This window comes from Micropterus dolomieu, linkage group LG13, assembly GCF_021292245.1.
Source record: "Micropterus dolomieu isolate WLL.071019.BEF.003 ecotype Adirondacks linkage group LG13, ASM2129224v1, whole genome shotgun sequence".
Taxonomy (NCBI): Eukaryota; Metazoa; Chordata; class Actinopteri; order Centrarchiformes; family Centrarchidae; genus Micropterus; species Micropterus dolomieu.
In genome coordinates, this window is record NC_060162.1 from 3,277,874 (window position 1) to 3,302,645 (window position 24,772).

The 24,772-nt window shown below is 38.6% G+C and overlaps 2 protein-coding genes across 4 annotated transcripts in view; both read right to left on the reverse strand.

Annotated features, from left to right (window-relative positions):
- LOC123981341 (protein starmaker-like) overlaps positions 1-2,235 on the reverse strand; it is a 5,401-nt gene extending 3,166 nt beyond the window's left edge. Inside the window, exons 1-3 of one of the 3 annotated variants that reach the window (XM_046066067.1) lie at positions 2,172-2,235; positions 1,273-1,356; positions 375-458 (exon numbers count right to left, since the gene is read on the reverse strand). In XM_046066067.1, the coding sequence (XP_045922023.1) occupies positions 375-458; positions 1,273-1,356; positions 2,172-2,208 (205 nt within the window). In that variant the 5' untranslated portion in view covers positions 2,209-2,235. Of the gene's footprint in view, positions 1-374; positions 459-1,272; positions 1,357-1,473; positions 1,498-1,930; positions 2,096-2,171 lie in introns of those variants that run through there. The other 2 variants (XM_046066068.1, XM_046066069.1) reach the window with 2 other exon arrangements.
- A 3,376-nt stretch (positions 2,236-5,611) lies between these two features.
- On the reverse strand, positions 5,612-24,710 carry pargl (poly (ADP-ribose) glycohydrolase, like). The gene is made up of 19 exons (XM_046066066.1): positions 24,697-24,710; positions 21,911-22,022; positions 18,916-19,080; positions 18,186-18,320; positions 16,917-17,227; positions 14,968-15,084; positions 14,310-14,399; positions 13,918-13,989; positions 13,740-13,826; positions 13,502-13,662; positions 13,330-13,409; positions 13,187-13,256; positions 10,675-10,750; positions 10,450-10,597; positions 10,051-10,129; positions 9,865-9,973; positions 8,297-8,390; positions 8,087-8,215; positions 5,612-6,710 (listed from the first exon to the last, which is right to left on the reverse strand). Exons 3-19 carry the CDS (start codon positions 19,076-19,078, stop codon positions 6,595-6,597), a joined length of 2,037 nt encoding a protein of 678 aa, XP_045922022.1. The 5' UTR covers positions 19,079-19,080; positions 21,911-22,022; positions 24,697-24,710; the 3' UTR covers positions 5,612-6,594.
- Positions 24,711-24,772: the final 62 nt, after the last annotated feature.

Genomic DNA, 24,772 nt, shown 5'->3' on the forward strand with positions numbered 1-24,772 from the left:
ATAATTAATCTTACTAAGATTTTAGTTTTTGCTTGGCTACGTAGCAGAAGTGGATGGACCAACTACCTGTTTGTGAAAATGGTGGCCGAAGAAGCTGCAGCGATTAAGTACGTTAATTTTTATTCATTTTTAATAAAATGTAATTGAGGTTGAGTGAGAAAACAAACCGGCTGATATTTTGGCGGGCGACAATTGCTAATTTTTGCTAAATAGCACTAAATACAATGTACAAAATTTTACTTTAAATAGTGGCACAAGATTTAACGGCAGGTAACAACATGAAGGGCTCTCCTTCCTCTTCCTCCCCACAGCCCCACTGCTGGAGGGTCCAGAAGAAGAGGAGGAGGAGGAGCAGCCGGCCTGACGTGAGCTACCTTTGCTGTTGTCCTCTCTTTCATGCTTGGACATCAAATCTCTCATCTGGGAGCTGTCGTTGTGTTTGTGCCCCTCAGCCATCTCTGCCAGAGACAGAACATGAGGTAAAAAGGCAGAAACAGAGTCTCAGTAGTGTTTCTCAATTTACACTCTTCCATACTGACTTATTATTTTGAGTGCATAAGTGCGTTCACACTGACAAGTATGGTGAAAAGCAGCGCACTACGAGTACCCGGATGGTACAATCATAACGATCGAAAAGTTGGGTGTGGAACGCCAGATACTTTTCACCCTCAACGCACTGCAAAAACTGAGCTCTCAAAAACACAGGAAAAAAGCATTAAAATGGGGGAAATATTACTTCAAATAAGCAAAATCATCTGCCAACAGAACAAGAATATTTCACTTGCTACTTAAGGACAAAAAAACTTGAAACAAGTGAAATTCTCTAACATAAAAGCCACCTGGTAAGAAGAAATATGTTATCAGACAAAAAGCAAGTATATTTTGTCTTCAATTGAGATAATTAATCTTACTAAGATTTTAGTTTTTGCTTGGCTACGTAGCAGAAGTGGAGGGACCAACTACCTGTTTGTGAAAATGGTGGCCGAAGAAGCTGCAGCGATTAAGTACGTTAATTTTTATTCATTTTTAATAAAATTTAATTGAGGTTGAGTGAGAAAACAAACAGGCTGATATTTTGGCGGGCGACAATTGCTAATTTTTGCTAAATAGCACTAAATACAATGTACAAAATTTTTGCTTTAAATAGTGGCACAAGATTTAACGGCAGGTAACAACATGAAGGGCTCTCCTTCCTCTTCCTCCCCACAGCCCCGCTGCTGGAGGGTCCAGAAGAAGAGGAGGAGGAGGAGCAGCCGGCCTGACGTGAGCTACCTTTGCTGTTGTCCTCTCTTTCATGCTTGGACATCAAATCTCTCATCTGGGAGCTGTCGTTGTGTTTGTGCCCCTCAGCCATCTCTGCCAGAGACAGAACATGAGGTAAAAAGGCAGAAACAGAGTCTCAGTAGTGTTTCTCAATTTACACTCTTCCATACTGACTTGTTATTTTGAGTGCATAAGTGCGTTCACACTGACAAGTATGGTGAAAAGCAGCGCACTACGAGTACCCGGATGGTCTTTATTTTTATTTTATTTGGTCTGGTCTATGTTTGCACTTCGTACTTGCCTTTCAATTGCAATAAAGAACTTGAAAAAAATTGACACCAAGTTCTCATGACCCCGGATTCACTCCGAAAGACCACTGAGTCTGCGTCGCTGCTGGCATAGCAGATCAGCACCGAGCAGGAAGTCAGACACAGAAACTTTCAAAATAAAATACCCTGTACAGACTTCCGATTGTTTATCAACAATAAACACAAATAAAACAGACAAAAAACGGAATAATGAAGATTTTTATTTTAAATATATCTAGCTACCACTTAATCTTACACACTGAATCTTTAATATTTGAGTTTTGGCCTGATATCCACCACCAGTAAAACCTGTCTTTACACACGAGATACGCTAAATTAACAACATAGAAAACACTCACCTTTTACAAAAGACGACGTCAAAACGTTCAGATTTAACGTAATGATTATTAATTACAGCTTTCATTGAGGAAGACGCAGTCGAGACGCCCGAACATTCAAGTTTACTTTCACTTTCCCCCAAAACCAAAAGTAAACAGAGGGCGCAGCTTACTTTCATTTTACAGTTGTTGTTGTTGTTGTTGTTATATAAGCGGTTCAAAAAGCAGTTGTATGCAGTCTTCATTGCATTCATTTACTAACCTGTTCTCAAATCTTGACAAACAATCTCATCAAACATAACAGCTATAATTACTTTTTTAATTACTCAATTAATCACAAAGCTAAATAATAATTCAATAAAGTTTTCAAATCAGTTAGTTTATGATGATATCATAAAGTACTGTGGGAGGAAAACCCCTCAGATCAGAGGCTTAATGGGCCCTCAGTCCCAGGTAAAGTGGGACACTTTCTGGTAAATTGCCTGTTAAACAGCCTAAATCAGTTAGAATGTATTAAAATTGTATGCATTTTTAAAAAATAGGTTGTTGTGAAGAGATCTATGGTGAAATTAAGCCAATTTATTGATTAATTATCAAATTGTTTATCTTTAAACATCAAAAAAAAAAATTTAAAATTAAACATTAAACACATGAGAAATACTTTTTACAACATTTAATAACACATGAATAGGCATTTTAACATTATATTAACATTTAACAGCATATATAATGTGTTAGTGTACAGTAACTCAAAGAGATATAATTTAGTTAAAAATATTCAACAATGTGTGAACAACAACAACAAAAAAATCATGTTTGCAAGTAGCCTAAAGGCAAAATGTCTTCAGTTTATTAATACTAGGCTACGTCAGTAAGTTATTAAATGCATTTCTGAAACTATTTGGGGCTTTTACCTGATGCCTCTCTGCAGCCCTTTCACTCACTTTTGTAATGTCAGTTTCAGGGTGTTCCATGCTAAAAACCTTACTTTAGGTTCCTGTCCTTTATATTCCTCAACGTCCGCTGCCATTTTCTCTTCCCTCCACTTGTTGAGTATTCTTCCTATCCTACATTGTTGTCCTTACCTTCTCCGCATGCCCTGTCCCCCTGTCACTAATTCCTCTCTCTTTCTGTTAATCTTTTCTTTGCATGGGTGCCATTTTTTGTGTAGCCTAGTGTATTTAAGAAATTACCAACCATAAATTTGATACTCAGATACATTATTCTTACCAACAACTTTAAAATGTTTTCTTTTTTTCATGAAACTGCTGCACTGTGCTTACTAGCATTAGCATTAAAACTGTCCCACTTTATCTAACACTGTCAGGTTGAGTGGGACAGGGCTGTAAATCTAATTTGCATAAATGTTTGATCCAGTTACATCCTTATTGAGACAGTATAAAGACATTTAAAAGCAAAAATGTTATTATTAAATCATAAGTGACTGAATTATCATCCTTATAATTTGACACTTGGCAGGTGTTTTACCACGAGGTCCCAGGAGTCAACCAATTTGAAAAACAACTACAGGACCACTTCTTTGATGTCACACCAATCACAACCTCTGTTTCATATCCAATAGACATTCAACAACAACACAATAACAACTGTTGTGACTGGCTTACAAAATTAACCCTGTATAGTACTCATAAGCTTAAGTGTCCCACTCAACCTGAATTCACCTTAACTCAACCGATGTGAACTGTTGTCCTTTCAATGTAAAAAGTCTTCTTTTAAAGGAGAGATTCAAATAAAGTTCAAGTCAGCACAAGTTTAGTGATAACTGTAAGCAGATAAAAAATGTACCTGTATATCTGAGCTGGTCCTGGGAGCAGACTCTAAAAACTATATTGATATATTTTGTCTGGCTCCTCCTCCAGCGGGTCTTATGGTAGGTCCCACCTTCTTCACATGAAGCCTACACATGATCAATATTACAACAACAGTATAATCCAGTTAAACACTTCTAAAGAAATAAGAGAAAATAAAACTGAAGTGTGACACTAATCAATAAGGCATCGTTGTGGTATTAGCAAAAAGTGAAACAAAAGAGGGTGAAGATCAACACAAGCACAGGTTTGTGTGCTGAGTCACATGTCGACCTCCACAGCCTTTTTCTTACAGAAGGATTTAATAAATGAAAACACAGAAATGAAACTGCTGTCCAACTGGAACTAACTATTGTCTGAAATTATAATGTATACACTAACATTGTGTACCGGTACACATGCCAACACGTGAATGGGGAGTACCACTGTGTACGCTGGGCAATAAAACAATAATGATAATTATTGCATCGTAATTTTCCTCAATAACAATATAACAAATGTTCAATAAATGTTAGATTTAATTTGAATCACGAACAAATTAGCACTTAATTTTTCTATTAAGATATTTATTTTGCTGAGAAAAAAGGGACTGTAAAATATTTTTTCCACTTCAAGCACTTATTATAGGTGGTGGCAGAAAATCTCACCAAAATGCAGAAAATGAAGTGTTAAATTCTAAACAAATGTATCATGTTTCAAAGGGAAAGTACATGAACACACACAATATTAACGGATTAAATAACCAAAATAACCCAATTCTGTCGGTTAGAGGCTCTGAATTTCGGTTTCGATTACTTTTCAATTAATTGTCCAGGTGGAAAGTTACTAGGTACATTTTCTCAATTCAAAATTACAATTTTTCATACCTGTCCTGTCTATATATAGTAAAACGCTGACAGGGAACATTTACTGCACTGTGAGTACTTTTGGTATTTTAATTCAATTTACTTAAGTAAGTAAAGTAAGTAACAAGACAGAGTTAATTAGTGAGTTTTTTTTACTTTGTACAGAGCCAGAATAGTTATTTCTAAGCTAACTGTCCCCTGGCTATAGATTCATGTTTATTGTATATTCATGAGAGTGGCAATGATTTCCTCATGAAATTTGTCTTCAGTCTGTACGTGACCTTACAATCAAAGATACATACACAAACAGGAAACATACAGTAAAAACTGTAAAGTGCAAACAGAAACTGCTCGTAGCCAGAGCAGCGTAGGCTTTCCATTATGCAGAAATGTAAACAAAAAGTGCAGGTCAAAGCTCGCCTGACAGATTTTACACTTACGTCATGATCAGATACCAAAGCCTGGCATCTTGTACAAAGAAAACTGAGGAGCTGAAGTTAGGGATCGTCTCAAAAGTGCCAAGAGAGCTTTTCAAATCTTTATTGATACTTTCACTTTCTATTTTTTTAGTAGACACTTTCCTCTGGACCTCCTTCGATTTAATGCACAACTTGCATTTTTTTATTATGCAATATAAGCTATAATCTACAGAATGATGCTGGCAAATTAGGGCTGACCCCGAAGAGTCGATGCTTCGATGGGCGGAGCCTGATTCGACGGTCAATCTCACAGTCGAAGCGTCGCAGCGAAACGAGGATCGTGCCATTTTGGCGATATCGGGTTGCTCAACGTCTGATTTTACATAGAACTACCAGTTTTCTCCCAAAAAGTTAATATACAGTCTGTTACAATATACATTTAAATGTTTAATGCTGTAAATAAACATGTAAAAAGAAAAAAACTTCCAATAAATGTTTTTAAAGTGAGTAAATAAATCCTAGATTCCTCAGGTCTTCAGATCTGAAGGATGTATTTATTTTTCATATGTTGTTGTATGTTTTGTTGTTTTCAATAAACAAAGATTATAGTTCCTGTTGCAGTTTTTCTTTCCGGTTCTTTATTTAAAACGGTTTGTACAGGTTTTTCCATTTGCAGTAACAAGTCTTTACACAATTATTAGTGTATCAATGAAGCAGAAAAGGCTATCTCTTATTATAAAGCAGCAGCTTGGTGCAACTCATACAGTATTTGATCTCATTTGATTTAATATTCATTTAAAACAACAAAAAGAAAACAGATGATTGAGGTGCTTTTAGAATCTTTTTTTTTTTCCTTCATACCGATTTACTGACTTAAATCTCTCTAAGAAAGTGTCGTCTGACTCTACGGCCACAAACATCCAGACAAGAGACTTTAACTTGGTTGACTTTAATTATTACAGGTCACTCCCGGCAGGAAGCTTGACGAGCAGTAATAAATTTTGCCCTGGGGTTCGCCTCTCAGGTTAGATGTTACTAGAACTGTATGTCATCTGTACGAAGCCAAAGGAGCAAAAAGAAAGTGCTTTTTTTGTATCAGGGTCCGTATTCACAAAACACCCTAAGGCTAAAAGTTTCTCCTACTGTATAGGCCCTCAGTTTAACTCACAGGAAGTTACGCATTACCTGCAGCAGATGATCGACTCTGAGCAGGACCCACTCGGGGGCCTCTCTCAGACTGAGGAGCTAATTTAGTGCTAAAATACTTCATAAATCAAAAAAATAAGAGACTTAAAGTTAGGACTTAACCAGACGAGTTTAGCAGGACTTAGCATCTACTTTCAGCCTTAGGATGTTGATGGCCCCCCTCCGCTTCTACAACCACATCTACTTCCTTACACACCATGTAAACACAACAGGCCTGGTTTGATTCTTGTTCGTCATACTCCTCTCTCTGGCTCAACTATGAAGCTAAAAATGCAAACAAAGAAAACAGGTGATTCTGTAACTAATTCTTCATTATCCTCTTATAAAAAACATTCCTGCTAGATTATAGTGCAAATTTAGATGCGGATGTGGACTTGAACTTGTCCTCACAGGTGACTCATGGAGCTTTTGAGGTTGTCCCAGATGAACTTGAACAGATCCACCTGTGAACTGGACGCCTGCTGAACAGCACAGTATTGCTCCAGAAGTCCAAACAGTTTGTCTGTGAGGGAGAAATGGCAAAAATTAATCAACCAAAATTAGGATCTTAAAGGTGCCATAGAATATTAATTTTCACTTTTCATACTTGTATTTATGGTTTGCTCTAGAAAATGTTTACATCTTAACATTCCTGTAAAATTCATGCAAAACGCCTATTCAAGGCATATCCAAAGTAAACTGAATGTAGTTCTTGAACCATTTGGAGTATATGCTCCATGGTTTTGGGCTTCTCTGAAAGAGAACACTCTGGAGTGTCTAACCCAAAAGGCAGAATGATTGTAAGTGCTACTGGAATTAATTAATATAAGTTTAAACACACTTAAACTAATATATTTTTTGTTTCGCTTGAAAATGCATGCAGACAACTATAGCTGGACCTTATTAGCTGGAAAACACTGTAGGTCTACGGCATAAAGCCTTACCTAGTCCAAGTCTAAATTTCATACCAATATCAAGAAAAATGACTATTTTACACAAACCTTTTTCTACGTGTATGTCTTACCGTATTTTTTCTAAAATAGCACCGCCCCCTGGCAGCAGGCTGCTGCTGCTGCATCGCTCCGTATTAGCCGGTAGCTCGACTCAGATGTGTTTTTTTTGCTATCTCTTTCTGTTGTCTATTGAGAAAATAGTCTGGTTTTCCCTCTGATGTCCTCCGGCTGCTCTGCCTTCAATTTTGTTGAGTTACGTTTGTATGTAACCAGTTACTTTAGCCGCTAACTACTGCTAACAGCAGCTGCTGCTAGCTACTCAGTTAGCCGCGCAGCTAGCCGTCCTATAGCTAATTCTGCCTGGACTGGAAGCTTGGTGCTCTGGGGGGGTGTTGGAGGTTTGCACCTCTAACATTAGCACAGAAGTTTTGGACCGCTGGTTCAGAGCCAGCTGATAACTATTGTTAGCAGCAGCTACTGTTAGCAGCATCTGGCGGTTACTGTAGCGTTTGCAACAAGTTAAGCTATCTGTCAATCAGGAAACTTCATAAATGATGAGTTTGGCACATCAGAGAGAAAACCAGAAAATATTTACCTTTCCTTCAGAACTGTTAAAGCACTTTCTGTGCGACACTGAACAACCTCCAGCTCCATGAGCTCATATGAGCGCTTCTCTTGAACTTGGGCTGGGCTTTATGTAAACTTTGGCAGCGTAAATATTAATGATCCCAGATGTTGCGTCATTTGCCAGTTTTTCTGGGGTCTTTTGCATGCGTGAGATTTAAATATGAAGGAGGAAATAATTAATGATGGAGGCTCACAGTATGTCAGTCCCATGTACTGAACTCTTTTTATTCAACTATGTCAAGGTAAATACAGTTTTCCATTCTACGGCACCTTCAAGAAACAAGCAACGTTTGAAGAGTTTTATGTCCTGAAAACTCACCAACTGTAGTGTCCTCTGTGACCAGCAGGTGGTGCATCTGCTGCAGAGCTTGCTCCAGTGTTTCATCCCCAAAGGTGAAATAGGCCAGTCCTCTCTTCCCCTTTGCTGCTGCCATCAGCTGGATCACAGCTGGACATGAACGTAAAGGAAAAGCTCAAGGAATGTGTCTCATTCGTTCTTCAGTGATAAATCAGTGGAATCAGGGTATACCTTTGAGTTGTGGATCTCCGTTGAAGGCTCCACAGCCCCACTTGCCCGTGGCGATGTCTGGCTCGTTCCAATGAGCCTTAAATCCACAGTATGCCTTCAAGGACACAATAGCAACAATGTAAAAATGATCACCGTAGATAAAACATATTATATAGAAACACAAGCCTCGTCGTGACCAACTTTTCCCAGATTGCACTACCAATAAAGAAACCCACAGAAAACAATACACACAATAGAAATACCTACAGGCACACTGTAGGTGTTAAAGGACAAGTCTGATGATACTTTTCTTACTGTCAACAAATCTCCTGCAGACCCAAACTGGCACTGAATTCATCAGCAAACAAGTCCTGACTGTGAATCACAGCCTGAGATCTGTCCTTCCTCTGAGCCATAGAGCTCCATTGTTGTCCAGAAACTATTAAAACCCATCAGTGAGCCTCACTGCTGCACTGGGTGACATGTTCATCACCGTGAACTACAGGCTGACTCTGTTTCGGGTCCTGCGGGTCTGTTTTTTAAATTTATAATTATGCAGTTCTAATATGAATTAAAGCTATTAAAGGTAAATATTGTCATGTAGATATGTTCAGCGCCGGACTCTTATGACACATGCAAAGACTTTTTTTTTACAGATTTGAGCATGTAAACTGTGATTTTTGACAGCACGCCACGGACACGCCCTCAACGTTAAGTCACAGATTCAAAGCAGTTCTGGATGCTGAGTTTACCAAAACTTAAGATTAATGTGGTGACATAAACAGACAAAAATGCTCTGATGCTAGCAAAGCTATTTTGCTAATCTGAATCTTATTTATTTCACTCGCCTGTATAGGGGCATGGACTTTTTTTGGCTCCTTAAGTGGGGCGTGAAAAAGTTAAGTTTCATGCGACAACACTGAAGAAATGACACTTTGCTACAAGGTAAAGTAGTGAGTGTGCAACAGTTTAAATTTGTCGTCCCCTCAAAATAACACATCACACAGCCGTTAATGTCTAAACCTCTGGCAACAAAAGTGAGGACACCCCTAACATGTCCACATTGGGCCCAATTAGCCATTTTCTCTCCCCAGTGTCATCTGACTCGTTAGTGTTACGTTAAGGTTTCAGGTGTGAATGTGGAGCAGGTGTGTTAAATTTGGTGTTCTCGCTCTCACACTCCCTCATAATGGTCACTGGAAGTTCAACCTCATGGCAAAGAACTCTTTGAGGATCTGATAAAAAGAAAGGTTGCTCTACATAAAGACGGCCGAGGCTATGAGAAGATTGCGAAGAGCCTGAAACTGAGCTGCAGCACGGTGCCCAAGCCCATACAGCAGTTCCACAGGACAGGTTCCACTCAGAAGTTTAAAGAAGTTTATCTCAGCGTCATATCCAGAAGTTGTCTTTGGATATGAAGACAACCTCCCAGGACGTCACTGCAGGAAACTGAATATTCAAAGCTTTTCTTTTAAGTCGTCATATATTATTTATATATATTTATATATATAGGCCTTTAGTATATGATCATCATCTCACGTGTTATCGTTAAAATAATCGATGAAAAAAGATACACACAGATGCCTCACCTTGTTGAGTTCCCGTATGACCGCCCTCATATTGTACTGCTCCCTTCTGGATCTGAAGTTCAGAGCGTCGATGGCTAAGATCTGCCTCTTCAACCGTTGCCACTCATCTCTATAAAGATCAGATCATGTTTGTGAGAAAACCAAATCCTGTCAAATGTGAGATACATAAAGTGAAGTGGCTCAGACCTTTCGAGGATGTCATCATGAGGGCCGGCCCACTCAAAGGAGTCCCCAAAACCAGTGTAACGGCTGAACTGCTGAGCGCCTGAAAACAAGAGCAGGATTATGTAGGAATACAGCCTGTATTTAAGATATAAGATAAATCAGGCTTTGATACATACACAGTACTTGTTAGTAGACACGTTCACTGTTGGTTTTGCTCTTTTAATGAGATTTGTTAACAAAAAGAGACAGAATATTGCCAGATGTTTCCTTTTATTAAAAACAAAATCAGTCCTCAGAAAAAGAACACATTCATACACAGAAACATGTTGATCATTTTAAGTCTCTAAACTATCGGAAAATACTTAAAAACAGAGAAAATCCACTCATTTTTTCATTAATTGACATATTTTACTGTTGTACCTGTAATGATCAGACACTCGTTGTCATCCAGTCTCTCAGTAAAGAGGCGGGACAGAATCAGCTCCGGATTGATGAGGAACAGGATCTCTTCTTGCAACAGACCAGAGCCCAGAACACCTCCACCTATCCATTTATTAGCAAAATCCACCTGCAAACACACAAGAAAAAGTTCAGAATCAATTCTGGGGATCTGAAACACCGTCACCGCTTTGGTTCAGTTCTTACCTGCAGCATGCCGGTACCTTCCCTCTCGATGGTGCCGCGTGACGTGACATGCAGTTTAGGCATCTTCTCCTTACAGCTAACACAAAAAAACAAACGAGTTAGACAGATTTACACCAACAAGGAAATCAAGTGTTTCCTGGATCATTTTATTAGCCGTGCTAGCTGCACAGCTCTATGGGTGGCAGCTGGCTGACCACTTCGGTTGGGAGTGAAATTTCTCAACAACTCCGGACGTAGGGCTGCCACCTGTCCCTTGAAATACGGAATCATCCCGTATTTGAGAACTAAATAGCGCGTCCTGTTTTGAATCAGCAAGGGACCTGGTTTGTCCCGTATTTCTGTCTCAATGCAGCATCTAATGTACATCATCCCACCCGCATTCTGTGAAGACTTGTCCTATTCTACCTCTGATTGGGTAATATTCGCTGCCATTGTTGGTTTGATTAATACTGTCAGATCCAGGACCAATGAAGTTAGATAAGAGCGGGTCTCTTGGCAGGCAGCTCGAGAAAACCCCCGCGTCCCCTCTGAAACGAAAGCGGATGCAAAAGTACTACGAGAGTGAGAGAAATCAAATAGCCTACTTGAGGAGTATAAAGCCGAACTGCACATTTTGTCGGCCAGTGTTTTGTGTGGTGCACGGTCGCCTATTAGACGTGTGACAGCATGCCGAAAAACAGCGTACTGATTTAACAAAATGTACTAACTTTCTGATTGATCACGCTGGATTTCATATGCTGCCTATTTATTAAGAAATATTGTTACAATATAAATGACTCACATTCTACATTATGGTATGATTAGTCTTTTAACCTCTTGGTATCGGACCTGCTGATATCGGGCAGGTAATCAATTTTCGCTGTTCTAGCTGTTTTCCGTCCAAAAAACAGAGGTCGTTTGTGTCAACAGAGACCGTCTGGCGGGCCGTCATCTTGGTGAGGTCGGCTGAGCTGACAATTTTCTTTTTTGTCGTCAGATTGAAGTAGAGAAGACGAGTTTGCTTTGGCGGAGGCGGTCTTTATCGGCCTCTGTGGCCTGTAAAGCATGGGAGTGCTTTTGGTCATATATATTGACTTTATCAGAATTTCAATGTTTTGTTGAAGCTTTATGTTATTTGGAACATGGTTGTATGGAGAGAAATAATGTTTTGAAGATAACTCCCAATAAAAGTGCATATATACAGTAAATATGTCCAAAACATGGGACATTTGCCTGGTATATTTTTGAAATATTGTGTAATAACTGTTGTATATCAGTTTCTTTTCATCAAATTTACAGTTACAGTTGTATTCCAAGTGTATTAGAAGATATTCAGGTGCATTATAATGTACCTTATGATGGTTTAGATGGTTTTTTAGGATGAAAATTTCATTTTTTATGTATTGCATCTCCATGTAATCTGTAATGGTAAAATAAATATGTTAATGTACAATGGATTTATATTCCAGAATTATGCATCTAGGCCTAATGGTTGAGGAGATGTTACTGATTTATTTTGGGTATGTTATTTTAGGTGTTGTTCCTGGAGCCAGGTACCATGTGGTTAAGGTTGAGGTATACAGTCAGGTATTATTCTAATATGAGACAAGAGAGAGATGTAGGCTGTTTAATGCACATTTAATTATCAAAATACCTATTTGTTTTGACGTTCACGTTCCCCTCAGGATGATCAGTAACAGAGAGCCTAAGCCTGACATTCCCATCAGCCTCAGCTGCACTTTGTGTTAAGTGCTAATTAGCAAATGTTAGCATGATAATGTTAGAATCCATGTTTGTTATGCACTTCCATAAGAGCCAAGTTGAGTATATCTGAGTAATTATGATGACTCCTATACAGTCATGGAAGAAGTACTCAGTTCTTTCAAGTAAAAATAGCAATACCCAGTGTTGAAATACTCTGTAAAGTCCTGTATTCAAATTTTACTGTCAGTGTAAAATCAACATATACTCAAAGTACTCATTATGCAGAATGGCCCATTGTACTTTAATGTTGCAGCTCATTTCAATGACTTTATTTATTGCCGGGCAGCTTCTGGATTTACCCCTGGGGAATACTTATTGTATTCTAATTTATAATAAAACATCGTCATTAATTAGTTGATATAATTTTTTTATTATTAGTCTGAATCTGCAAAGTAACTAAAGATGGTAGATAAATGTAGTGGAGTACAAGTATGAAGTAGCATAAAATGGAAATACTCAAGTGAAATACCTCAAAATTCTACTTAAGTGCCGTACTTCAGTAAATGTATTTAGTTACTTTCACCACTGCCTATATGACACGAATAATGCATACAGCCTCAAAGAGCTGCTAGCATGGCTGTAGTCATGTTTGATTTTGTTTATCTTATCTCATTACTGGAATAATACATTTTATTGTATATTGTAATCCATTTCATCAGATGTTATATTGTATTTTATAATAATAATTAATAAAGTTTATTTTAATATGCTGTCTTGTATGAAGCAATTTGTAAAAGTGCCGTATAAATAAAGATATTATTATTATTACTGTCTCCAGTGGGATGGGTCTGTGTCTTTGAAGCGCCTCTCAAACGTCACCAGTCCTGTTGGTTTAGTCTCTGCAAAGACATGAACAACAGTCACAGATATGTCTCACAAACAGGAGGAAGAGGAAGTTTAGCATCAACTCACCCTCATCTGTAACCACTTTGAAGTAATGCATGATGGCCCTCAGCTTTTCTTTTTTCCGTTCTGACCAGTTTCCAAACAGACTACATGCAGAATGAGAAATAAGAGTTAACTTGCCGACAGTATTTAGGGGTCAGATATGTAACACTCAAAGTGTTTCCTGATGTTTCCTGACCTGTTGAAGTTAATGGAGGGGTAGTTGCCGTACTCTGCTCTGGGACCTTCGGTGTTGCGATGAGGGAACGTGCAGAAAAATGCGTTAGCCAGCAGGCAGGATATCTGAACTTGTGACAGAGTGATGGCTGCAGTGTGTCCCCTCTGAAGCAGTAGGATGGCCTGAAAAAATGGACACACACTTCAAAATCACCAGTAAGAGTGAACTGTGGAGTCACTGGATCAAATAAGTTTCATACCGTCTTCACTTGATCCGGCAGACTCAAGGCCAACGCTGCAATCTTTGGAAACAGTTGGCTGAAGTAATTTTCTGCCTTCGGGACACACTGGATAGGAAATATGATCATTTCTCATCATTCAGACATTCCTTCACAAAACTGATGATTCATGATCTGAAGTAAACCCAAGGAAACTGACCTTAACAAACTTGGAGAGGGCATCAAAGGACCACTGACCCTTGTACTTCGGGTTATATTTGATGATAGCTTCCTAGTGAGAGAGTTTGAAAGAGCATGGTTGAACATATCAGATTCCTTGGAGACAGATAAGAATCAAATCAGAAACAGGTTTATTGCCAAGTAGACTATCACATCCAAGAAATTTGCCTTGGTACTGCAAAAGTCAAGAATCATAAATAGAAAAAAGTATGCAAAACATATTTGTTTTAAAAATAAAAGAGCTGTACACACGATGGAAAATGTATGACTAAATGACTAAAAATGCGCATAGTTCAGAGTATGGAGAATACGTGCAATGTGCAAAATTAAGCAATAGATAATCAGTGTAAAAAAACATGGCTGCCAACGTACCTCCACATCATTAACGCTCACTGATGACTTCTTGGCCAGACCCTCCAGCTGCTTGGAGATCACGTTCCATCTCAACACCTGCTTGGATTGCTGTGGCCAGAAACAAAGAAAGATTCACGCAATAACATAAACTTTTCAGTACATATACTGTAAGTTCTAACAGATATTTAGATTTTTGTTTCTTTAACGATTTATTGTTTTTATTTAAAAGATGAACTATTTACCTGCTGTAAAATATAAAATAGTCGTAAAACATCAATTAATAGCCTGTCTTAGTGGGACAGGCCTTTAATTACTTTATTTATATTGTAGTCATAATTATACTATATTTAACATTACCCTAAATGTTATGGCAATAGCCAGTTGTGACCACAGTGCCTGCAGTTTGCTTTAAAGCTAATACTGTGTGAAGTTCATGAAAGATACAACAGCTATTTATCTCGCCTTTAGTCAACAAGAGACTGAAAGTTGAAAAGTGAGTACTTGGTATTTCTTGATAAGGATCTGTGTATGTACACATACTATTATCATTAAGATTGTGAGCACTGATGTATTCTGTTGTGATATACCTGCTTCTCATGATTAATTACATTGTGACAACATAGATCTAGATCGACATCATGATCAACAAATATCAGATGAGTTGCCTTAAACAAACCTTAAATCCAGTCAAGATAAAACTCGATAGTGAATTTGGCATTTTCACATAGTTACTGGCCCACACGTCTCTCCCGTCCTTGGGCAGAAGTCCTGCGCCACATTTGAAAACATCCACCTGGGCAAAAAACAGTAGTCATATTCAGGTGCTTTTTGCACTGCAAGAATCTACAGTAGCATATGTGCGTGTCCGTGTGTGATACAGCAGTGGAAGAAGTACTCAGATCCTTTACCTAAGTAAAAGTACCAATACCTTAGTATTAGTATTAAAATACTCCATCACAAGTAAAAGTCCTGCATTTAAAATAAAGTAAAAGTAAAGAAGTACTATCAGGTAAAAGTACTTATAAAACAAAAACATTAAATGTTAAACCAGTGGTTTCCAAAATCTTTGGCCCGTGGTCCCTTACAAAAAAGCAGTGTCCAGTTGAGGATCCTATCCCCTCTTAACTTCTTTCATGTTTTCATTAAACATCTCTTTGAGGTCCAAAGAGGTAAAATTATCCAATAATTCACAAAGAAAAAAATATCTGAGAAAAATCCCAAAACTTAAAACAGATTTGTGTATCGCAACTTTTTTTTTCTTCTTTCCTCTCACATTAATAATGGCCCGACCCATTGGTTGGGAACCAATTGACTATGCTAGCAATCTGTGTATAAAGAAGAAAAAATTAAACAACTGTATATAAAGTAGTTAAAACTAGCTAACTATACATAAATTAGATAAAAATAGTTAACTCTACGTCAATTAGTTCAAACTAGCTAACTGTATATAAAGTAGTTCAAACTAGCTAACTGTATATAAAGTAGTTCAAACTAGCTAACTGTATATAAAGTAGTTAAAACTAGCTAACTATACATAAATTAGATAAAAATAGTTAACTCTACGTCAATTAGTTAAAACTAGCTAACTGTATATAAAGTAGTTCAAACTAGCTAACTGTACATAAAGTAGTTAAAACTAGTTAACTGTACATAAAGTAGTTAAAACTAGCTAACTGTATATAAAGTAGTTCAAACTAGCTAACTGTATATAAAGTAGTTCCAACTAGTTAACTGTACATAAAGTACTTAAAACTAGCTAACTGTATATAAAGTAGTTAAAACTAGTTAACTATACATAAATTAGATAAAAATAGTTAACTCTACGTCAATTAGTTAAAACTAGCTAACTGTACATAAAGTAGTTAAAACTAGCTAACTATACATAAATTAGATAAAAATAGTTAACTCTACGTCAATTAGTTAAAACTAGCTAACTGTATATAAAGTAGTTCAAACTAGCTAACTGTATATAAAGTAGTTCCAACTAGTTAACTGTACATAAAGTACTTAAAACTAGCTAACTGTATATAAAGTAGTTAAAACTAGTTAACTGTATATAAAATAGTTAAAATTAGTTAACTGTACATAAAGTAGTTAAAACTAGTTAACTGTATATAAAATAGTTAAAATTAGTTAACTGTACATAAAGTAGTTAAAACTAGTTAACTGTATATAAAATAGTTAAAATTAGTTAACTGCACATAAAGTAGTTAAATCTAGCTAACTGTGTAAAGTAGTAAAACTTGCTGCACCTCGAGCAGTTCCAACAGTAAAATGCTTGTCTAACATTGACGCGTCAGTATTAACAATCTAATAATGTCAGATAGAATCAGTCACAGGAGACATTTTACTGCACAACCAGTACTTTTACTACTGATATTTTTGTTCTTTTATTGAGGTAAGGTTTTGAATGCAGGACTTTAACTTGTAATGGAGTATTTTTACATTGTTGGTTTCATACTGGTGAAGTATTTAAGTGCTTCTTTCAACACAACCTGTAGTGAAGTAGAAGTCTGAGTGAAGCCGCATGAAATGAAAATACTAAGTACGTCAAAAGTACGCCATTACAATACTTGAGTAAATGTACTTTTCACCACTGGAGGCAAAAGGAGGAAACACTCTTACATCTATGAGGACCGTGTGGGTTTTGCTGAAGCACAGTTCTCCCAGCTTGCTGGTGCACTGTGGAAGTCGCTTCAGATCCTCTAGCTGACAATGTGATGAAGGGCTCTCCTTCCTCTTCCTCCCCACAGCCCCGGTACTGGAGGGTCCAGGGGAGAAGGAGGTGGAGGAGGAGGAGCAGCCGGCCTGACGTGAGCTACCTTTGCTGTTGTCCTCACTTCCATGCTTAGGTTTGTCATTTTCAGAGTCGTTACCAAAGGACAAATCTCTCATCTGGGAGTGATAGTTGGGGTGTTTGTGCCCCTCAGCCATCTCTGCCAGAGACAGAACATGAGGTAAAAAGGCAGAAACAGAGTCTCAGTAGTGTTTCTCAATTTACACTCTTCCATACTGACTTGTTATTTTGAGTGCAGAAGTGCGTTCACACTGACAAGTATGGTGAAAAGCAGCGCACTACGAGTACCCGGATGGTGCAATCATAACGATCGAAAAGTTGGGTGTGGAACGGCAGATACTTTTCACCCTCAACGGGCGCCATCTTGGCTACGTAGCAGAAGGGGAGGGACCAGCTACTATTTTGGCGGGTGATAATCGCGATCAAATGATGGCGATAATGATCCACCAGGTTACAATTCACCATTAAAAGATAAGAAAAAGAAGAAAGAGTCAAATCTTGTAATCGTCATTAGTGCACAACGCTAGTGTCTGATTTGTGACAACACTACCCTGTCAAAATTAACGCCATAAGCAAGTAAGTACAGTGTACACAGTGTACTGCATATGTGTACTGATGGAAGTATCTGAATAGAGACACACTATAGGTCATACTTCAGAGAAGCAGGGTGACCAGGTCGGACCAGATACTGAAGGAGACCAGTATTTAATAACTGAAGATCACAAACTTTACATATTGCAAAACACATGAACATAAATGTTATTGTCACTGGAGACAAATAAGCAAGACTAAGAGCAGCTCGGTGAGGCTGAACATAATCACAGCGGTGGTTTGAGCTTAATGCTAATGTTAGCATACTAACATGCTCACAGTGACAATGCACACATGCTGGTTATGCGTGTTAGCATGCTAATATTCGCTAATTAGCACGAAACACAATGTACAATTTTTTTTTACTTTAAATAGTGGCACAAGATTTAACGTCAGGCAACAACATGAAGGGCTCTCCTTCCTCTTCCTCCCCACAGCCCCGATACCGGAGGGTCCAGGGGAGAAGGAGGTGGAGGAGGTGGAGCAGCCGGCCTGACGTGAGCTACCTTTGCATTTGTTCCCTCTTTCATCCATAGGTTTGTCCTCACTTCCATGCTTAGGTTTGTCATTTTCAGAGTCGTTACCAAAGGACAAATCTCTCATCTGGGAGCTGTCGTTGTGTTTGTGCCCCTCAGCCATCTCTGCCAGAGACAGAACATGAGGTAAAAAGGCAGAAACAGAGTCTCAGTAGTGTTTCTCAATTTACACTCTTCTATACTCACACTTATTATTTTGAGTGCAGAAGTGCGTTCACACTGACAAGTATGGTGAAAAGCAGCGCACTACGAGTACCCGGATGGTACAATCATAACGATCAAAATGTTGGGTGTGGAACGCCAGATACTTTTCACCCTCAACGGGCGCCATCTTGGCTACGTAGCAGAAGAGGAGGGACCAGCTACCTGTTTTCGTACTTGTGAAAATGGTGGCTGAAGAAGCTGCAACGGTTGCGATTGTAAAAGTACGTTAATTTTTATTCACTTTTAATAAAATTTAATTGAGGTTGAGTGAGAAAACAAACCGGCTGATATTTTGGCGGGCGACAATTGCTAATTTTTGCTAATTAGCACTAAATAAAATGTACAAAATTTTTACTTTAAATAGTGGCACAAGATTTAACGTCAACTTGATGAAGTGCTCTCCTTCCTCTTCCTCCCCACAGCCCCGGTACTCGAGGGTCCAGGGGAGGAGGGGAGGAGGAGGAGGAGGAGGAGCAGCCGGCCTGACTTGAGCTACCTTTACTGTTGTTCTCTCTTCCATGGTCGTGTATCTCCTCTGTTCCATCCTTAGGTTTGTTCGCTCTTTCTCCCTTAGGTTTATCATTTTCAGAGTTGTTATCAAAGGACATCAAATCTCTCATCTGGGAGCTGTCGTTGTGGTGTTTGTGGCCCTCAGCCATCTCTGCGAGGGACAGAACATGACAGTAAGTGAAAAGTTAGAAACAGAGTCTCAGTTGCGTGTCTCAATTTGCGCCCTTCCATACTCCGCTTATCCTGCGTACAGGGTCGCAAAAGGTGACCCCGGACAGGTCGCCAGTCCATCGCAGGGCCACACATAGACAAACAACCATGCACAGGCACACTTAAGGACAATTTAGAGTCACCAATTAACCTAGTCCGCATGTCTTTGGAAGCCGGAGCACCCGGAGAGAACCCATGCAGACACGGTGAGAACAAACTCCACACAGAAAGGACAGGACGACCGGGGTTCGAACCCATGACCTTCTTGCTATGAGGCGACAGTGCTAACCACTGTACTACCGCAAAAAATTCAAATACATTTTTTTTTTCCACAACTAACATAAAAGGGTCTCACAAATCTGAAACTGTGTTTTAAAGAAACTTTAGCCTCTCTAGGACAATCCAGTCCAGATTTCACAGCTCTAGGCATAGTGGTTTTTGATCTGGACCTGGTCTAATGTGGTCTACATGTACAAAAACAACAACATCTGTTTTTTACATTTTCCCAAATAGAATTCAGGTTTCACAAATCTGAAACTATTATTTTAAATAAACGTCAGCCTCTCTGGGACAGTTCGGTCCAGATCTGTCAGCTCTAGGCGTTGTGGTTTTTGATCTGGACCTGGGTTCCCCTGAACTTCCCCCCTTATCTGCTGAATCGGAAGCTAAAGTTTGCTAATCTGCCTTTAGCACTTGCTAACGCAGGACGCGTACTTGTACCAGAGTATCTTCACAGTGTTACTTTAACTTAGCAGAAGGCAGGACGTGAGTACTTCTTACACCTCTGCCAGGCTGTTTGTCCTACATATCTTAAACGCAGTACAAACAAACGACGACCTACGTTGGTAAATATTTAGTTTTGGCCTGATATCCACCACCAGTCAAACAGATGCGCTAAATTAATAACAACACACGTGTACAAAACACTCACCTTTCACAAAAGACGACGCAAAACGTGTTCAGATTTAACGTAATGATCATTAATTGCAGTTTTCACCGATGTAGACGCAGTCGAGACGCCGAACATGTGGACTAAAGTTTACTTTCACTTTCCCCAGAAAACAAATGTAAAAAGAGGGCGCAGCGGTGAAACAGCAGAAGAACAGAAGTCTTCTTCAACAGCTTCTTAATGCTGCTTTTGAGGTTATAATTACATCCCAAAGCCAAACAATAATCCAATAAAGTTGTTATCAAGTCAATTAGTTCATGACACCATAAAGTACTGAACCCAAGTAGAATTTTAGATTGATCTTAGTTTGAGTATTTTATCCTTCTAATCCACCACATTTAGAAGAAAACTGTTTTATTCCACTAAATTGACTTGGTAGGTTATAAAATACACATACAGTGGATTGTTATAGATATATATGTAATATACTTGTAAATGAATACTAAAGAGAAATGGCTCCACCTGCAGATACAGCATTAAAATACTGCTTAGCAACAGATAAGTAAAAGTACCATGATCGGCTGTGGATTGTAGGTAACTAAGTACATTTATTCAAATACTGTACTTAAGTAAAAATTTGAGGTACTTGTACTTTACTTGAGTATTCCCATTTAAGCTACTTTATACTTCTATACTCCACTACATCCCAGAATATTGTACTTTTTCCATTACATGTCTCACAGCTTTAATTACTAGTTACTTTTTAAATTACAATTTTTCATACCTATCCTGTCTATATATAGTAGAACGCTGGCAGGGAACATTTACTGCACTACGAGTACTTTTACTTTTGGTACTTTTAAGTACATTTTGCCAATAATACTTTTACTTAAGTACGGTTTTGAAAGCAGGACTTTTACTTGTAGTGGATTATTTTCTCAGTGTTATATTACTACTTTTACTTAAGTAAAGGATCTGAATACTTCTTCCACCACTGACCATGATGTAAAAATACTCTCTGACATGAAAAAGTACTGCATTCAAATTGTTAGGTGACTTAAGTAAAGGTATTGTTGTACTCAAGCGTCAAAAGTACTTGTCATAAAAAATAATGTAAGTTAATAATATATATAATAACACTTTTCTGCATGAGGAGTACTTATACTTACTTAGTACTTTAGTCACCTAAAATTTGAATGCAGTATTTTCACATGTCAGAGAGTATTCTTACATCATGGTACTAATACTGTTACTTAAGTAAAGGATAACTTCTTCCACCACTGATACTCAAGTATTTTTAAATGTGTACACCTGCTGCAGAAAAGGATTTTAGTCTTTATTCCTAAGGTTAATATGGCCTCTATATATATATATATTTTGTATATGAACATGCTAAAGTACAACACAGTACTGCATTTAGTGGAGTTTGATTTTTGAACACAAGATGGCAGCAGCGTGACAGCTATGATTAGTTTGCAACAGAATTTCCACAAAACCACCAAAAAGAATAATTTACATTTCTACATTTCAGAAGAAAATATTGTTATTGTATACAAAAACATATGATCAGGTGGTAAAATACAATATATTGAGCATGACGAGAGGTCGCAGCTAGATACAGACAGGTTGGTTTAATCTTAACAATGTGTTTTATTTTATGAGCGTATTGCGTGTTTTAATGTAAAATATTAATCTGAAAAGTAAGTAATCTGTTAAATAAATATTGTGCAGTAAGAAGTACAGTTTTTCACTCTGAAATGTGATGTAGTAGTATAAAGTACTTGAGTAAATGTACTGCATGCTGGAGCCTATTTAAAGATTTAGAGTAACACACAGTAGCTCCATTCCAGCTGTTTCCAGATGTTTGGATTAAAGCTCCTACTTTCAGCTGAGGAGTGTCGTCCTTTCCTTTTCACGGCCGTGTAGTTTCTTCTTTCAAAGACCAGAACAGAAGTGAGAGCGAAGTCTGTGGCACCAGATGGTCGTAGGAGTAGCTTGTAAAAAAAAAAAGATGAAATTTAGAGGTTGAAGGACAGAAGGATGATTGGAGTTCACACAAAAACTGCTCTCAACCAGTGAAATAGGAGTAAAAATACTCCACTGCACCTTCAGATCGCCCAAACTAAGGGTCACGCAGATAAAGAGAGAGCCAGAGCAGCGGTGGAGGAAGTATTCAGATCAAGGAAACAATACCACACAGAGTAACAGTCCTAGTATTATTTGCACAAAAGTACTCTAAACTTTCCGAGTATATTATATTCTTTAAAGTCTTCATTTTCATCTGTAAAGTAACTATAGCTGTCAGATAAGTGCAGTGCAGTCACATTTTTACTTGAGAACAGTACTTGAGTTGAGCCAGGCGATGGATTGAGTATTGTAGTTCAATAGGCAAATATTTTGATAATTGATCAACCGTTTTAGTCATTTTTCAAGGAAAAATAAAATGTTCCGTACTGTCGTTTTTTGCTTGACAGTAACTTGATCATTTTTGGGGTTTTGGACTGTTGTAACGGGCATTTCAAACAGTTTTATGACATTTTATGGACCAGAGCCCGACAGATATTGGATTTTTAAGGCCGATACTGATTTTGATATAAAATATATATATATTATCTGATATATTGGCCGATATTCTTTTTTATTTTCTTCCTTTTCAGAAACACATAACACAAACAAAGATTATTCCTAACATTTGTTAGGTGTAGTTACGAGACCTCACCAAGATAACATGACATAGTGCAGATTAAAAATAAACTTAACGTTATAAATAGTCCACTGATCATGTCAGCTGACATGTGTTTCCAGCTGGTGGAGAAATAATTGATCCCTCCGTTTCTTTTTTATTTGTCATTTATCGGCTGTTTTAAACACCGATTTATCTGTAATTAGCTCATATCGGACGATAATATCGACACGCCGGTTTATTTATTGGTCAGGCTCTATTATAATTTTTTTTTTTAAATAGTCGATGAATTGAGAAAATGATCAGCAGATTAATGGATGATGAGAAGAATCATTAGTTGCAGACATATACTTGATTAAAAGTACTTACAGCCAGGGGGAGGTCAATGATGACAGCAGGGTGAAAATTATGATTTCATATGGTTTGAGGACGTTACAATGGAGCTATGGAGAATATGGGGGGCCCAACGCTGTCCTGTGTTCTTGTGATGATAGTCATGTGCGTTGCTATCGCAGCTGCGTACACTATACGGTGTGTATGTGTTTGGCTGCATTTCCCCCCGCATGAAATGTCTGTTAGGAGACAGCTGTAGTATGCTTAGGCAACGAAAGGGTGGAGGACCTCGCTCACTCAGTCATCATGCGTCTTGCAAGTGTTATTCTGGGTCAGCCGTTTCCCTGGAATGTACCGCCTCCTGCCAAAGAGAAGTCACTACAATGGTATGCACACATAACACCGCAGAAACACAAGGATGACTTAAAAAGGCCTGAAAGTGGGGAGACGGACGCCGTGTACATGTGTCTCTCCTGTGTGTGTAACTGTGTGAGCGATGTTTATGTTTCTGTTGCAGGCTCCTCTTTTTTTCAGCACTTTTATGATTGAATATTCAAAATAACACCATGCAGTTATGAAACGGGGTGTTTGTGCAATATGATGAACCATCTGCCTGAACTCTCTATAACACTCCCATGAGCATAATCAATTGGATGGACATTTTTAGAGGAGAGAAAGCAGGCTGGTTGTTTTCATGTTCACCATCTATCTATAATTTTAGTGTAATTCAACGTTGGTCTAAAGACAACATCTATTTCCAGTGTCCCTCCTCTGTTGCTCTTTCTGAGGTTGAGGTTCCACAATTTCCCCGGGAGTCTAAGTCTAGATGCTGTGCAGATTGTAAACCCCTTAGGACAAATTTGTGATATGCAACATAAATAAATCTGACTCGCCTACACCAAAAATACAGATGAACCACCTTTTCTTAAATCTGAGAGTGCAGCAAGCTTTGTTTTTACTCCCACTAGTCCTTGATTTCAGTTGTTCCCTCTTTGTCTCCTCAAACCTCCCCCCCATCCCCCCTCTTATCTCGTCTTCCTTCTCCTGGAGGTCAGATTGTTGCAGCACTGATGTGGTTGTGCAGCCTCCGAGTCAAAGCAGGGTCAGCGGCGCCCAGACTCTCAGGTTCTTGTGCGTAGCGTGTAGCGGAGGGGTCAGTTCCTCGTGTCCTATGACATTGTGAAATGACTGCAGTAGACTGGAAATTGTGTGCAATATGCGTGTGTGTGTGTGATTGTACTATGCGGCAGGTCGTGGGGGAGGAAGCAGTGAGGAAGGCAGCAGCAGCGTGTGGAGTGTAGAGGTGGTGGTGGGTAGTGATATGGATAGTGTCGAGAAAGGGAAAAAAAAATATGAAGAAATGGGAAATCTTGGCACCTGTTTCCAGGGCAACAGAGGTCTGAAAAACACAGGCAGGTTGGACTTTTTATTCTCCACGCTGCACTGCCCTCTGGCAAGATACTGCAGACACCTTTAATGACTCCAAAACATTACTCGCTGCTTGCACTGCTGCTGAAACACCACCTGGCTTCAAGTGACACTAACTCTCTCTCATTGTGTGTGTGTGTTGGGGGGGTATTGTGACAAATAAGTGTTGCAGGGCATGATGAGTGGAAATCATAGACCATGTTGCATGCATGGATCATACATACGTGATCATTTGCGGGTGACGTCATTCTTCATGACCCCCCCACCACCACCACCACCACCATACACCCACCCACCTCT

Bases quoted from the DNA above. Each gene is read 5' to 3' on its own strand.
- pargl (XM_046066066.1), bottom strand. From the start codon at position 19,078: ATGGCTGAGGGCCACAAACACCACAACGACAGCTCCCAGATGAGAGAT. The intron at 13,990-14,309 runs GTACGTTGGCAG...CTCTCTCACTAG, and splicing joins TGAGCGTTAATGATGTGGAG to GAAGCTATCATCAAATATAA. The intron at 13,827-13,917 runs GTCAGTTTCCTT...TTTCCTATCCAG, and splicing joins CCCTCTCCAAGTTTGTTAAG to TGTGTCCCGAAGGCAGAAAA.